At 49.1% G+C, this 16,630-nt stretch overlaps 1 protein-coding gene across 1 annotated transcript in view; it reads left to right on the top strand.

The window, feature by feature from the left end:
* The window catches only part of drp2 (dystrophin related protein 2), a 489,581-nt gene that overhangs the window by 365,080 nt on the left and 107,871 nt on the right, over positions 1-16,630 (top strand). Inside the window, exons 3-4 of the mRNA XM_038775302.1 lie at positions 10,314-10,473; positions 14,324-14,382. Coding sequence (XP_038631230.1) covers positions 14,336-14,382 — 47 coding nt within the window. The 5' untranslated portion in view covers positions 10,314-10,473; positions 14,324-14,335. The remainder of the gene's footprint in view (positions 1-10,313; positions 10,474-14,323; positions 14,383-16,630) is intronic.

The raw sequence follows: 16,630 nt of genomic DNA, 5'->3' as shown, positions 1-16,630 counted from the left end.
GAACGGCCCTCCAGACCGTCCCGTTCTCCCTCTCTACCTGCCCATTTTCACTGGGGTTGTAGCTGGTCATCCTGCTCAAGGCAATGCCCCTGTTGAGCAGGTACTGGTGCAGCTCATCGCTCATGAATGAGGATCCCCGATGGCTGTGCAGATAGGCGGGGAAACCGAACAGAGTGAAAATGGTGTTGAGGGCTTTGATGACGGTGGCAGATGTCATGTCGGGGCATGGGACGGCAAAGGGGAATCGGAAATATTCACCGACCACACTGAGAAAGTACGTGTTGCGGTCGGTGGAGGGGAGGGGCCCTTTGAAGTCCACGCTGAGGCGTTCAAAGGGGTGGGAGGCCTTCACCAGGCGTGCACGGTCTGGCCGGTAGAAGTGCAGGTTACACTCCACGCAGACCTGGCAGTCTCTGGTGATCGCCCTGACTTCCTCGATGGAGTAGGGCAGGTTGTGGGCCTGGATGAAATGGTTAAAAACGGGTGACTCCTGGGTGCGGAGTTGGTCCACTTGTGCGCTGGCACATGTACCTCAGGATAGGGCATCGGTGGGGCTCGTTGAGCTTACCGGGGCGATACAAAATCTCGTAATTGTAGTTGGAGAGCTCGATCCTACACCTCAAGATCTTATCATCTTTGATCTTGCCCCGCTGTGTGTTGTTGAACATGAAGGCAACCGACCGTTGGTCAGTGAGGAGAGTGAATCTCCTGCCGGCCAGGTAATGCCTCCAATGCTGCACAGCTTCAACGATGGCTTGGGCCTCCTTTTCTTTTTTTTTTTTAAATTTTTTTATTGGAATTTTTTGCAGAAAATATAACAAAAAGTATAGCAAAAAGCAGTAATATGCAACTAACAGCCCCATAACACCCACAATTCCCCCCATACCGTAACATCACATGTATCACATTCCCCCCCCCCCCCAAACAAGAGAGCTTAACCATAAATTAAAATTAGATAAATCAAATTTAAATAAAATAAGCTAACATAATCAACGCCCCCCCCCCCCCCCCCCCCCCCCGGGTTGCTGCTGCTACTGTCCCAGTACCCTATCGTTGAGCCAGAAAGTCGAGGAAAGGTTGCCACCGTTTAAAGAACCCTTGCACCGATCCTCTCAGGGCGAATTTAACCTTCTCAAGCTTAATAAAGCCCGCCATGTCATTGATCCAGGTCTCCACGCTTGGGGGCCTCGCGTCCTTCCACTGTAGCAAAATCCTTCGCCGGGCTACTAGGGACGCAAAGGCCAGCACACCGGCCTCTTTCGCCTCCTGCACTCCCGGCTCTACCCCAACCCCAAAGATCGCGAGTCCCCATCCTGGCTTGACCCTGGATCCCACCACCCTTGACACCGTCCTCGCCACCCCCTTCCAGAACTCCTCCAATGCCGGGCATGCCCAGAACATATGGGCATGGTTCGCTGGACTCCCCGAGCACCTGGCACACCTATCTTCACCCCCAAAGAACCTACTCATCCTCGTCCCAGTCATGTGGGCCCTATGCAGCACCTTGAATTGGATGAGGCTAAGCCGCGCACACGAGGAGGAAGAATTTACCCTCTCCAGGGCATCAGCCCATGTCCCGTCTTCGATCTGTTCCCCCAGTTCCCCCTCCCACTTCGTTTTCAGCTCCTCTACTGACGGCTCTTCCTTCTCCTGCATAAGCTTGTAGATATCGGATATCTTCCCCTCCCCGACCCAGACCCCCGAGAGCACCCTGTCACTCACCCCCTTCGCGGGGAGCGCAGGGAATCCCTCCACCTGCCGTCTAGCAAATGCCTTTACCTGCAGATATCTAAACATGTTTCCCGGCGGGAGCCCAAATTTCTCCTCCAACTCCCCCAGGCTCGCAAACCTTCCGTCGATAAACAGGTCCTTCAGCTGTCTAATGCCCGCTCTATACCATCCCCGAAATACCCCATCCATGTTCCCCGGGACGAACCTATGGTTCCCCCTTAACGGAGCCTCCATCGAGCCCCCCACTTCTCCCCTATGTCGCCTCCACTGCCCCCAAATCTTGAGGGTAGCCGCCACCACCGGACTCGTAGTATACCTCGTGGGAGGGAGCGGCCACGGCGCCGTTACCAGGGCCCCCAGGCTTGTATCCCCACAGGACGCTCTCTCCATCCGTTTCCATGCTGCCCCCTCCCCCTCCATCACCCACTTACGCACCATCGACACGTTGGCCGCCCAGTAATACCCCGAGAGGTTGGGCAACGCCAGCCCCCCCCCATCCCTACTCCGCTCCAAGAAGACCCTCTTCACCCTCGGGGTGCCATGCGCCCAAACAAATCCCATGATGCTGCTGGTCACCCTTTTAAAAAAGGCCCTAGGGATAAAGATGGGCAAGCACTGGAAGAGGAACAAGAACCTCGGGAGAACCGTCATTTTGACGGATTGCACTCTGCCCGCCAGCGATAGCGGCACCATGTCCCACCTTTTAAATTCCTCCTCCATCTGTTCCACTAGTCTGGTGAAGTTAAGCTTATGAAGAGCCCCCCAACTCCTGGCCACCTGCACCCCCAGGTACCTGAAACTCTTCACTGCCCTCCTGAAGGGGAGCCTCCCAATTCCCTCCTCCTGATCTCCCGGGTGCACTACAATACCTCGCTCTTTCCTAAGTTCAGCTTATAGCCCGAGAAGCCCCCAAATTCCGCTAACAGTTCCATCACCCCCGGCATTCCCCCCTCTGGGTCCGCCACATATAACAGCAGGTCGTCTGCATACAGCGATACCCGGTGCTCCTCCCCACCCCGCACCAGACCCCTCCATCTCCCTGACTCCCTCAAAGCCATGGCCAGCGGCTCAATCGCCAGTGCAAAGAGCAGGGGGGACAGGGGACACCCCTGCCTGGTCCCACGATAAAGCCTAAAATACTCCGATCTCCTTCCATTTGTGACTACACTCGCCATCGGCGCCGCGTAAAGCAGCCTCACCCATTTGATGAATCCCTCCCCAAATCCAAACCTCTCCAGCACCTCCCATAGGTACCCCCACTCAACTCTATCAAACGCCTTCTCTGCATCCAGCGCCACCACTATCTCCGCCTCCCCCTCCACTGCCGGCATCATGATAACATTGAGCAGACTCCGCACATTCGTGTTGAGCTGCCGCCCCTTGACAAACCCTGTCTGATCTTCATGAATTACCTCTGGCACACAATCCTCTATCCTGGTAGCCAGGATCTTCGCCAGCAACTTAGCGTCTACGTTAAGGAGTGAAATAGGCCTATATGATCCGCACTGCAAGGGGTCCTTATCCCGTTTTAGGATCAAAGAGATCAGTGCCCGCGACATCGTCGGGGGCAAAGCCCCCCCCCCCACGCCTCATTGAAAGTTCGCACCAGCAGGGGACCCACCAGGTCCGCATATTTTTTGTAAAATTCTGCCGGGAACCCGTCCGGCCCCGGGGCCTTACCTGACTGCATTTGCCCGATCCCCCTGACTAGCTCCTCCAACTCTATCGGCGCCCCCAGCCCCTCAACCAGCCTCTCTTGAACCCTTGGGAAACATAGCCTGTTCATGAAGCTCTCCATCCCCTCTCTCCCCCTCGGAGGTTCCGACCGGTACAATCCCTCGTAAAAGTCCCTAAAGACCCCGTTTACTTCTGTCCCCTTCTGCACTACATTTCCACCCCCATCCTTCACTCCCCCAATTTCCCTAGCCGCATCTCGCCTACGGAGCTGATGCGCCAACATCCTGCTCGCCTTCTCTCCATACTCATATACCGCACCCTGCGCCCTCCTCCACTGTGTCTCCGCCTTTCTGGTGGTCAACAAGTCAAAATTGGCCTGCAACCTGCGCCGTTCTCCCAGCAACCCTTCCTCCGGTGCCTCCGCATATCTCCTGTCCACCTCCAGAAGCTCTCCCACCAGTCTCTCCCTCTCCTTCCTCTCCCTCCTTTCCCTGTGGGCCCGGATGGAGATCAGCTCCCCCCGGATCACTGCTTTCAGAGCCTCCCAGACCATCCCCACCTGGACCTCCCCCGTATCATTGGTAACCAGATACCCCTCAATGCTTCTCTGAACCCTCTTACACACCTCCTCCTCCGCCAGCATCCCCACATCCAGGCGCCAGAGCGGGCGCTGGTCCCGTGCCTCCCCCATCTCCAGATCAATCCAGTGTGGGGCATGGTCCGAAATCGCTATGTGGGCCTCCTTTTCAACAGAGGAGTGCCGAATTTCGGAGGCATGGAGAATGCGGGAAAATAATGCCACGGGCCTGCCTGTCTGGTTGAGGGCGGCGGCTAGAGCGGCGTCTGATGCATCGCTCTCCACTTGGAATGATAACGTCTCGTCGACCGTGTACATCGCGGTCTTGGTAATGTCGGCCTTGATATGGTTGAAGGCGTGGTGAGCCTCGGCCGTCAGGGGAAAGACTGTGGACTGAATGAGTGGGCGGGCCTTGTCCGCATGGGTAGGTACCCACTGGGCATAATAGGAAAAGAACCCCAGGCACCGTGTAGGGCCTTGGGGCAATGAGGGAGGGGGTGTTCCATGAGGGGGTGCATGCAATCGGGGTCGGGCCCCAGAACTCCGATCTGGACCACATAGCCGAGGATGGCTAAGCGGTTTGTGCTGAACACGCACTTCTCCTTGTTATACGTGAGGTTGAGGAGAGTGGCGGTGTGGAGAAATTTGGCAAGGTTGGCATCATGGTCCTGCTGATCGTGACCGCAGATGGTGACATTGCCCAGGTATGGGAAGTTGGCCCGCAGTCCGTACCGGTCAACCATTCGGTCCATCTCCCGTTGGAAGACCGAGACCCCGATAGTGACGCCGAAGGGGACCCTAAGAAAGTGGTAAAGGTGGCTGGCTGCTTCGAACGCAGTGTATGGGCGGTCCGCCTTACAGATGGGGAGCTGGTGGTAGGCAGATTTCAGGTCCACTGTCGAGAAGGCCCGATACTGTGCAATCTGATTGACCATATCAGATATGCGTGGGAGCGGGTACGCGTCGAGCTGCATGTACCGATTGATGGTCTGACTGTAGTCAATGACCATCCTATTTTTCTCCCCAGGTTTGACCACTACCACTTGGGCTCTCCAGCTGCTGGACTTCAAACCTGAGGAAGGTCCTGTCCTGGGCGCTGTACGGTCTGCTCCTGGTGGCGACAGATTTGCAATCCGGGGTTAGGTTTGCAAAAAGGGAAGGTGGGTCGACCTTAAGGGTCACGAGGCCGCAAACGGTAAGGGGTGGTAGGGGCCCGCTGAATTTCAGGGTTAGGCTTTGGAGGTTGCATTGGAAGTCCAGGTCGAGTAGCAAGGCAGCGCAGAGTTTGGGGAGGATGTAGAGGCGGAAGCCGCTGAACTCCACACCCTGGACAGTGAGAGTGGCAATGCAGTACCCCCAGATTGCCACGGAGTTGGATCCGGAGGCCAGGGAGATTCTCGGATTGGTAGGGTGTACCGCGAGGGAGCAGAGCCTCACTGTATCGGGGTGAATGAAGCTTTCAGTACTCCTGGAGTCTAGCAGGGTCCAGATGAGAGTCCAGATCTCATGTCTGTTGACCTTCACTTTAGTTGAAGCAGTCGCGAGGTTGTGTGGTCGAGACTGGTCAATCGTGACCGAGGCGAGACACGGCTGGTCGTCAGCGGTTGCAGGTGATGAGCGGCCTGATGAGGTGCCTGACGGGCAGGGGTCCCAAGTCGGGCAAGGTGGCGGTGCCCACAAGCTGCACGTGTCGTGGGGGAGACAAGATGGCGGCGCCCTGGGGCTGCACGTGTCGTGAGGAAGGCAAGATGGCGGCGCCCGTTGGTCTTGGGAGGAACAAGGTGGCGGCGCTCACAGGCCGCACGTGTTGCGAGTCAAGCAAGATGGCGCCGTCCATTGGCCACACGTGGTTCGAGGAGGGGAAGATGGCGGCGCCCACTGGCAGCACGTGGCAGTTGCCGGGACAATAGTGGCAATTGAGCGGGCCTGGCACACTGCAGCGAAATGTCACTTCTTGCCACAGGCCTTGCAGAGGGCGCTCCGCGCCGGGCAGTGCTGCCGGGGGTGTTTTGACTGCCCTCAGAAGTAGCATTTGGGCCTCCCGGGATTGGTTGGCTGCCGCGGGGCACAGATGTGGGGCTGGCTAAGGGCGGTCGCTGATGGGGTACACGATGGGGCAGTCGTCTGTGGAGTCTATGATGCACAGGAGGGGTGGGCCGCGTGGTCAGGGGCTTAGGACTGAATATTGCGTGATGTGACCGTATGCAAGAGCGCTAGCTTTTTGGTCGCCGCACGGTCGAGCATGGCCCCTTCTAGGAGGCGCTAGCGGATGTAGTCAGACCCTTTGCCTGTAACAAATGTATCTCTCATCAGCAAATTCAAGTGTTCTGTGGCCGAAACGGCCTCACAGTCACAGTCTCTAACTAGAGCGAGAAGGGCGCGCCAGAAATCTTCCACTGACTCACCGTGAAGTTGGCGCCGCGTGGAGAGGAGGTGTCTGGCATAGATTTTGTTAGTCCGCTGAGCGTAGTTTTCCTTCAGTAGCGCCATGGCCTCTGCGTAGGTTGGCGCGTCCTGGACGAGTGGAAAGACGTTGGAGCTCAGCCGCGTGTAAAGGTTCTGGAGCTTCTGTGCTTCTGGAATTGTGTCTGGCGCAGACCCGATGTACACTTCGAAACAGGCTAGCCAATGTTCAAAGTCCTTTTTGGCGTTTTCTTGCTTGAGGATGCAGCTGCAGGCAACTCGGCTTGATGTGGAGGTCCATCTCTGAAAACTCAGTGTAATAAATTGCTGCACTATCAATTATGCAAAGGCAAGAGTCGGATGTAATCGAGGCTTTATTACACTGAGATGTGTGGCCTCCTACAGCAGCTGACCAAATGGCTGTACGGGGAATACACATATTTATACTTTGCCTACTGGGCGGAGCCAGCAGGCAGGGATCTATCCCCGTACCTGTAGTACAGGGGCCTCACCGTAAAGCACCTATAACAACATCCTCTATATACAATATATACATCAGTGGTGACTACCACACAGTGTAATGTAAGCCAACTTGTGACACTAAAAAGATCATTTATTATTTATTTAAGGTCCAGTGCTTATTCGCACGGGGAGGGGATGTTGAAAAATTGCATGTGTCCTGAACGTCTGAATTCAATCTCATTAATGAGATTGAGGGTAGCACGGTGGCGCAGTGGTTAGCACGGCTGCCTCATGGCACCGAGGTCCCAGGTTCGATCCCGGCTCTGGGTCACTGTCCGTGAGGAGTTTGCACATTCTCCCCGAGTTTGCTTGGGTTTCACCCCCACAACCCAAAGATGTGCTGGGTAGGTGGATTGGCCACGCAAAATTGCCCCTTCATTGGACAAAATGATTGGGTAATCTAAATTTAAAAGAATAATAATTAATGAGATTGAAATTTATTGTAGTGCATTCAAACCACCTTTTAATAATATAAATAATAAAATAATCTTTTATTGTCACAAGTATGAAATTACTGTGAAAAGCCCCTAGATCAACCGGTTCATGCCAAAGGGAAGGGATTGGGAAAATCACAAACTGTTTTGCGTCTGTTGCCAAACTATCCCTACATAGCGGGATTTGCACCAGGTGCAATGCGACCGGAAAATCACCCCACTGTCTTTAATTAACATTTGGTTTCAAATAACTAGCGAGACACTCTTGATGTCTTTTTGCAAATAGCAGCACTCCATCTATTGGCAGATTGATGGAACAGACTGTGAAGAGATTCCCTGCCGGAGGTCAGCGACAGATGGTTCTCTGCAGAACTGAACAAATTACCAATTATTTCGACACATCCTGGGATTCTTCGTGAATTAATTCCTCTCTCCTCAAGGTCCATATCCTGTTGTCTAAAATACAGGAACAGAATAGTGAAATACATCCTTTTCATGTGAAGATAAATGAGTCCTGTTGATTGACAGAGGATTATGAATCTAAATGAAGGATGATTATCCAACAGTATCAGCTGTAACAGAGTCTAGAAAACTGGGTCCAAATGGTGTCCCATTAGAGAGAGACTGGGGTTTACATGGTACCTTGAACACACTACACTCTTAATCCAAAGGTATAGCAAAGTCCGGAATCCCCAGAGTAAACACAACTTGTCATTTGCAATAAAAGCAAAATACTGTGGATGTTGAAAATCTGAAATGAAAACAGAAAATGCTGGATAAACTCAGCAGGTTTGGCAGCATCTGTGGCAAGTGAAACAGAGGTAATGCTTCAAGTCGATATGATACTTATACATTTGTATTTATTTATTGGTTATGCTTCAAGTCGATATGATACTTATACATTTGTATTTATTCATTGGAGTACATTGACTACCTACTCCAGACAGGTTCTATGTGAGATGTATTCTGAAAACTACAGACATCAAATGGGAGGACAAAGTGCCCAACATTGAGGTACTTTGTTGAACAGAAATGTCTGGAATTGAAGCACTCCTCACCACAGCCCAGCGCAGATGGAGTGGAGCTATATCACATATGACTAATAATAACTTCCCAGAAACATTGTTGTTGAGAAATTAATGTGCATCAAAACTATATTATTATTTTAAAATATGGAAGGACTGTTAGTTGGACCCTTTCATTTTTTTTTTAAAGAAGGTCATAAATTCGCTTTGGACTGTGAACAAGCATGTCTCTTCCAAGAAATTGCCTGACCCTCATGGTACTTGAGGGGGGGAAAGCTGTTTGTGTTGAACTACATTCACTTGGGGGGGAGGGGGGGGGGAGGGGAACTGGCAAAGGCTAGTGATTTACAGGAGATCACAAGACAGAGACACGTTTTAGGTTTTGGACTTGAGGTTTTGAAATCTGTATATTTTGGGGAATAAGCTGAGAAGAGAGGCTGCCCTAATTCGCTCTCTCTCTGCCTTGCCTGAAATTCCATGTGTGGTTATCAACCTGAACCCAAAGAATCCTCATCTGAGAATCTAAATCTACATTTGGAAACCTGAGAAGCTGAGATTGAAAGAATTGATCAAATTCTATATTCCATGTAGAGTTTCCATTGGTGAGAACCTCCAGACATTTATTGGGTCCATAATATAATCACAAAGCGCGCAATCTACTGGCTGCGCTGCACCCAAAAAGCAGCAAATGCGGCACAATGTGACTGGTAAATAACAGGAGACCACGCTCCCAGGATCTACCCTGCTCGCAACACCTCATGAGATCTAAGGCAATCTCGCAAGACAACGTGATGTGAAGCCTGCCCATTGTGGGCAGGATCGCATTTTGGCAAATCTGCATATTAGAGCGAGACATTGGCTAAATACAGATCGCAACAACAAGACCAATCGCCAGTGTTGGAGGGAAGAGCTCTAAGGAATCATTCAATAATTTTAGTCTCCTCAACTTCAAAGTGGAGCCTTTTAAGAGAAATGTATGCAATACTTAACGGGGTTAAAAAAATGTGGCCACATTAGTTTCGGAGCAGCCAGATCAGTAGGAAAAGCAAAGAGAAATTCAACATTGTTATGGGCAAATTTAGAGCTGACATAAAGAGGTAATTCTTTACATATAAGGGAATCAAAACCTGAAATGCATGGAAATTAAGACCAAAATGCCTTAGATGTTGGAATGAGAACATCAGACTTGGCATTCTGGAAGGATAACATTAAATGGGTAAATCCAATTTTCTTCCCGTGCTGAAATGGGGGTAATGCATGGTAATACATAGGCCCTCCACTAAGGCAGTTTTGCTTGTTAAGGAACAAACCTGAGGATTTTTCTTGAGGTTTAGCTTTTAGCCAAAAAGAAAAGGCACATTGATACAAGAGCTAAATATTGCAGTTGCTGTAAATCTGAAATAAAGCAGAATTAAAGTTTCAGTTCTGAAGAAGAGTAATATGAGACTTGCAACATTGGCTGGGATTTTCTGCCCCCCCCCCCCCCCCCCAACACCCCCCCCCCCCCCCTCTCCAACAACCCCCCCCCCATGCGTTTTCTGGCAGCAGAGGTGGCTTGCCATTGGCCAACATCGGGACCTTCCAGTCCTGCCAACGTCAATGGCCATTTGCGTTGCTCATTGGCTGCACCTCTGGGAAACCCACAGGGGGAGGGGGGCAACTTCAGCAGGAGCAGAAGATTCCACCAGCGGGAAGGGTCGGAATATTCCACCTATTAACACTGTTTCTCTCTCCACAGATGCTCCCAGGCAGGTAACATTGATGCCTGTGCGGAGCAGGAATTTCACTAGCAAATGTGTATAATATGACCTGAGACTTTTAAAACCAGCATTTAGGACAATAGAAAAAACTAAGAGAATGCATTTGTCTATCACTTGCTCTGCACTACCAGTGACACTGAAGATAATTACTGTTCTGAAAACTTATGCTGTTTGTTCCTTCCAGGCACCCGTGGAGAACATCTTTGAAAGCTATATTCCTTGAAGCACTCCTTGATTAGATGTAGCAGAAGATCTCTACACAAACTTCAGCATTGATCAACAGCAGAGGTAGCAGAAGTTTAATTGATGACTTCCCCCAAGATACAGGGCAACATTGACTATAGGTATGTGAACATTTGGTCATTTACCATCGATCCATAAATAGGAACAATTTTTCTTCCATAAATGCTCAAATAGTAAGTAGTGCACATAATAAAATATTGTACAGCAATGGGTGGGAAAGATGTAATACATAATGTAACCAAGGTAACACTGCTATTTCGACTTAATCATTACAACCCAGCAAACATTTATCCATATGAATACAGTACATTATTTGCATTAATCTTCAACAATCAAGGGTGGCATCTTCTTGAAACATTGATGGTCTTGCCTGACAGCTTGGCTGGAAATTCGATGAGAGACCCGGGCTGCTTCTTTTCGGCAAGGCCTACCAAACCACAAGCCAATCAGGCAATGGTGAGTCCACCAATGGGCCTTCCCCGAGAATCAAGACCCTGGAGGCGGAAGTCTTGTCTACTAAGAGCTGCTGGCCAATCAGAGGCTGGCAGCTCTGGTGCTCAGCAGCTCCACAGAGGAGATAGTGGCTGCTGCAGAAAAAACACTTACCAGAATCCCAGGATCACAGAGCGACCCAGGCCACAGGCGAATAATGTTGAAGGGAGGTTTTGCGGGGTAGGGGTTGTGGGGAGAGGGATGTAGGGGTGTTAACAATTAGAGCAGTTTCTTACTAAGCCCACCCCTTCCTCATGCCCAATCCCTCAATCAGGCACCAAGTGTCTTTGATCAAGATATAACCCCACTCTACCCTACTCTACCCTGCCCCACCCCACTTCTCCCCTGGAGGTGACAAGCTGATCACACAGTTTTAACTGCCATGCATATGCCGTGGTTACAGGCATGTCTGCAGCTGAGCTTATAACCGCAGTGGCAGCATGAGGCCCTTAAGTTGTCATTAATTGGCCACTTAAGAGTCTCAGTAGGCGGTGGGACAGGAAAGTCAATCATTGGCCTTCCCATCTAGAACTTGGCGGCAGCAGGAATGCAGTGGGGCTCTAATACTGCATCATCCTGCCTAATTACACTCCTTCCCCAGATCAAAGATCATCACCAGCAAGAGCAAAATATTTCACCCTATGACTTTTCTCCGAGTTCAAATACTACCTGTGCTACTACTTGCATGTCTGATTTTGGTGTTATTTTTCAAGTGGTAACATTCTTCTACACCTTCTGTCAGGCCCTCACAATAAAGTAGTGGGCACTCAGTTCACATGTTTACCCACCTGCTGTCTCCACACCATGGAGCGGGGGTGGAGACACGATTTTATGAAGCCTGCAAGAGATGGAATGTAGCATGTGGGGGGACATTACTAGTTGGGATGCAAAAGTTTGATTTTCCTTTGGCGGGTTGAGATGCAGAGATAAAGTCAGCAGTGTGTTTGCAATGGGTTGAGCATAACACCGTCCTGTGGTGCGTTTATACTTGTGATACCTTTGCCTGTCATTCATTAACAATAACCGTTAAACCGTTAAAGGAAGCATGCATCAGTCAGCTTTATGCAGTTATGTGTAAGGAGAGCAGTTTTCCTTGTTTAATGCTGCGGCATATGGGAGTGGAGCAGGAGAATGGGAGTTTGAATGGAGGCTATAAGGACTGGTAAGGGTGAGTCAGTGGCGAGTTGGGTTGTGGAGTGAGGCCAGGGGCATGGAGGAGTGGGTGTGGTGGATGGGTGGTGGGAACATTCAGTCAAATTAAGAAAATTAGGGCTTAAAGGCCAGAACTGTCCCAGTGTGTAGCCATCTCAGGGTGTTGGCTGGCAGAGTCCTTCCAGAGCTTTGAGTCCTTCCACAATATTTCAATTATGCCTATTGAGAGTGATCTTGCACAATGTATTTTACAATGCATTTGTAAGGGAAAGCCAGCTGTGCCTGCGCATTCAGCCATATGCCACAGATCACTGAGTACAACAGTGGAAACTAACATTCAATAAAGAATGAAAGAAACACACAGTTATTTCTTCCATTATAAAGGAAATGTCCTTAAGTCCCCTGTAACCATCAATGCATGCCAACCCTGAGATGTGCCAGTACAGTACATTGATATCTCTGACTAAACTAGTCTCAACAAATACCGATGATTCACACATGAATAAAGTGAAACTAATCAAAAGGGAATTTTTGCAAGTGTATTTTAATTTAGAAAAATGCCACCTTTGTGCTCTCAAGTCTTATGTCAATGGAAATTGGTAACCGTAATGCAGAGAAATTCCTGTTTGTCCTTTATGACCCACCCAAAGCTCCACATCACCAGCTGAGTCCACGTTTCACCAATCAAATGTTTTCCACGCACACTGCCGGCACTTAGAATTCTAATCGTAATTGTGTGGGAAACGGGAAAAAGAGAGAGACCGTAAGTGCCAATACTTCCAGTTACAAAACCGGAAATGGCCGCTGTTGGCAAGGTCATGGCCTTTGCTGGTGACCATCCTCCTGCACCACTTTGCACAAATATTGCGACTCCACAGGCATATTCTTGAAATTTTCATCAGAAACCGGTTTATTCACCGTTGGTTATTGAAGACATGTTACAGAATCATTTAACAATAATAATAATCTTTATTATTGTCACAAGTAGGCTTACATTAACAGTGCAATGAAGTTACTGTGAAAATCGCCTAGTCGCCATATTTCGCTGCCTGTTTATGGGCAGCACGGTGGCACAAGTGGCTAGCACTGTGGCTTCACAGCGCCAGGGTCCCAGGTTCGATTTGCCGCTGGGTCACTGTCTGTGCGAGTCTGCACGTTCTCCCCATGTCTGCGTGGGTTTCCTCTGGGTGCTAGAGTTTCCTCCCACAATCCAAAGACGTGCAGTTTAGGTGGATTGGCCATGCTAAATTGCCCTTAGTGTCCAAAAAGGTTAGGAGGGGTTATTGGGTTTTGCGGAAAGGGTGGAAGTAAGGATTTAAGTGGGTCGGTGCAGACTCGATGGGATGAATGGCCTCCTTCTGCACTGTATGTATGTTCTATGTTTGGGTACACAGAGGGAGAATTCAGAATGTCCAAACTACCTAATAGCACGCCTTCTGGGACTTGTGGGAGGAAACCGGAGCACCCAGAGGAAACCCACGCCGACACGAGGAGAACGTGCAGACTCCGTACAGACAGTGACCCACGCTGGGAATCATACCTGGGACCCTGGTGCTGTGAAACAACAGTGCTAACCACCATGCTACCATACCGTGCCACATTTTAAATGTGCTGTGGGATGTTCTGCTGAAGGAAATTTAGTGACTTCCTGAAGAGCAGCTTGTAGATAGTTCACACTGTGTGGTGATCCACCATTGTGTAATTGTGTGTGTGCCTGTATTAGGGGATGTACAGCAGTACCTGTATTACAGGTTCGCCGGTAGCCCCTGCCATCTAGCTCCGCCAACAGGGAGCCGTATAAATATGCATGAGTTCTCCTGAGCTGCCATTCTACCAGCTGCAGTCGGAGGATAAACATCTCACTATAATAAAGCCTCTATTGTACTGATTTGAGTCTTTAAGTGCAATTGATAGTGCATCACACTGCAATCATGGTTCATGGTGGAAGAAGTGGTCCTCTTGGACCATTGGTTGTGTGGTTAAATGGTGTTGTGATAGGTTTTTTATTCCCAATAACAAAATTATAAGAAAAACACATTTCAAGCCACTTTATTAATTCCCCATAAATAAAAAACATTTCAACCTCTGTTGACAAAAGATACAAATGCAGCCAATAATTCATTGAATACATACCCAAATCTAGTAAATGAATGGGCACTAATCCATTGTTTCATACAGTCATATATCTGGTCTTAATGAATATTTAATATTAATTTGTTTTATCGATATGATTATTGATTCAGGATGCCGGGGTAAAAGCCAAACAAAAAGAACAAAAGAATTAAATCACATTCTGTCTAATTTCAGCACTTCAAAGAGATGAACCTCTGTTGGAGCGAGATTAAGAAGAAATCCCAAAATATCAGGTGAATAATTGAATCGTTTTAGCTCCGGATCATCATGTGACATAATTTGCACTAAGGGTTAGAAGACACATTAATAGCTGAACCTTCACTGAGGCAATCAAAGTCTTTTATCTCATTCTTTTTCGAGACACGCGCATTACTGATAAGGCCCAGTAAGAAGTCTTACAACACGAGGTTTAAGTCCAACAAGTTTGTTTCGAATCATGAGCTTTCGGAGCACTGCTCCTTCCTCAGGTGAATGAAGAGGTAGGTTCCAGAAACATATATACAGACAAAGTCAAAGAAGCAAGACGATTCTTTGAATGTGAGTCTTTTCAGGTAATTAAGTCGTTACAGGTCCAGATGGAGCAGGTTAAAGAGGTGTGAATTGCCTCAAACTAGGACAGTTGGTAGGATTTCACAAGCCCAGGTCAGATGGTGGAGGTGAATGTAATGCGAAATGAATCCAAGGTCCCGGTTGAAGCCGTACACATGTGTGCAGAATTGGTGAACATCCCTGTGTTTCCCTGTGCCCGCAGCACTGAGAAACACATGGCTGTGCAAAGCGACTCACGTTGCATAAGGGGCCTCAGCGGGGAACACATGGCTGAGGCCGTACATAGCCCCATTTTTGCACACGAGGAGCTCAATGGCATCCCTATCTCTGAGGCCCCAAAGCACCTTTCCCAGCCTGAACACACTATGGGAGGGAGGGTCACCCGCCTCCCCTAACACCCACGCAGGGCACCCCAAGCCCAACCGTACATGCTTAAAAAATGCCAACTTGGCATCCCCTGCTCCCCAACACCCACACCAGCTGGTAATGGCACTGCCAGGGTGCCCAGCTGGCACCACCCTATCCAAAGGGCATGCAGCTGGCGGCCTCCAATCCCCTGGGAGACCCTCCACAAGTACCACCTGAGGAAGGAGCAGTGCTCCGAAAGCTAGTGATTCGAAACAAACCTGTTGGGCTTTAACCTGATGTTGTAAGACTTCTTACTGTGCTCACCCCAGTCCAACGCCAGCATCTCCACTGCAAGGCAAAGGGATGAGATCGATCTCGCGAGACGTTGCGATGTAAATGCCGCCCATTGTGGGCGGGATCACTTTGGCAAAACTGCATATTAGAGTAAGACAGCCAGCCTCACTCTAATGTGCAGATTCCTCACTCTAATGTTTGAGCGGACGAGGCTTTATGAGTTGGATAGATCCCTGGAGCAGGGCCTCCTGGCTTTCATCGGCCAAGCTGCGCCGTGTCAAGCTGCTTTTTAGCACAGCATGCCATTAGATCATGGCCATTGTTGGGTGGTTTCCTTTGCCTCTGCCTAAGTGTTATAACTGACCTGGGATTGCTTGACGTGCAAACTAGAAGACTAAAAAAAAATTTCTTCAGCATTTTCCTCTCCCACATTGATGTTCTTCACTTTAATGTGCACAAAATTCACTGAAGAAATTGAAATCTGTTTGTTGTTAATATTTTCAATAAAAATAACATCTTGGCTGGAGTTTTGCACAAAGCAACCCCGGCAGTAGTGATAATCTGAAATGAATTCCGAATCTTGGAAAGCTTAAATATAAATCATCGTTACTCACCAATGACCAGCACTTAGAATCAAAAGAAGGATTTAAATCTGATTTACATAACTCTTTGCTTTGAACAAAATACATCCAGGAGGGATTGAATCTGAAATAAGTGAGTGATATCGTTGAGTTCAATTTTTGAGTATCTAATTTAGTCTCGGGGCCTTGGAAACCTTAATGAGGCCGAGGAGACTCGGAAAATATGCCTTGTACTCTTGAAGCTAACGGTTGAATTCAGCATGTCTAGGCTAGTAAAAAAATAAACACAATCTACTCCGTGTGAAGTCAAGGATATGGTTCCACACTAATTGCAAAGTTATCCATTCCCCCATTGATGAAAGGCTCGTGAAGTGAAGGCGAAAGTACTGTGAAGAGCAACGGTAAATTCTACAATTGTAGCCTATTCTGAATTTAAAGAAAGAAAGAACGTTGCAATGGGGAATCTTGGGGTTAGTATTTGTGATGAATGTTGGTCCCATGTACATGTGGGGCTGCCTTTATTGCTTTCTAGTTCTGTGGCCTTCCTGTCAATTGCAGACATCTCTGGGAGCAAAGAATAGGTCAGTAATATAAGAGGACCAATGGCATCCCTTCAAAGGCAGCACAGTGGTTCACACTGCTGCCTCACAGCACCAGGGACACAGGTTAGGTGAATTGGACATGCTAAATTGCTCCTTAGGGTGAAGTT

The sequence above is a fragment of the Scyliorhinus canicula genome, chromosome 17, assembly GCF_902713615.1.
Source record: "Scyliorhinus canicula chromosome 17, sScyCan1.1, whole genome shotgun sequence".
Classification (NCBI taxonomy): domain Eukaryota; kingdom Metazoa; phylum Chordata; class Chondrichthyes; order Carcharhiniformes; family Scyliorhinidae; genus Scyliorhinus; species Scyliorhinus canicula.
The sequence above is the reverse complement of the archived record's forward strand: the minus strand, read 5'-3'. Positions and strand labels throughout refer to the sequence as shown.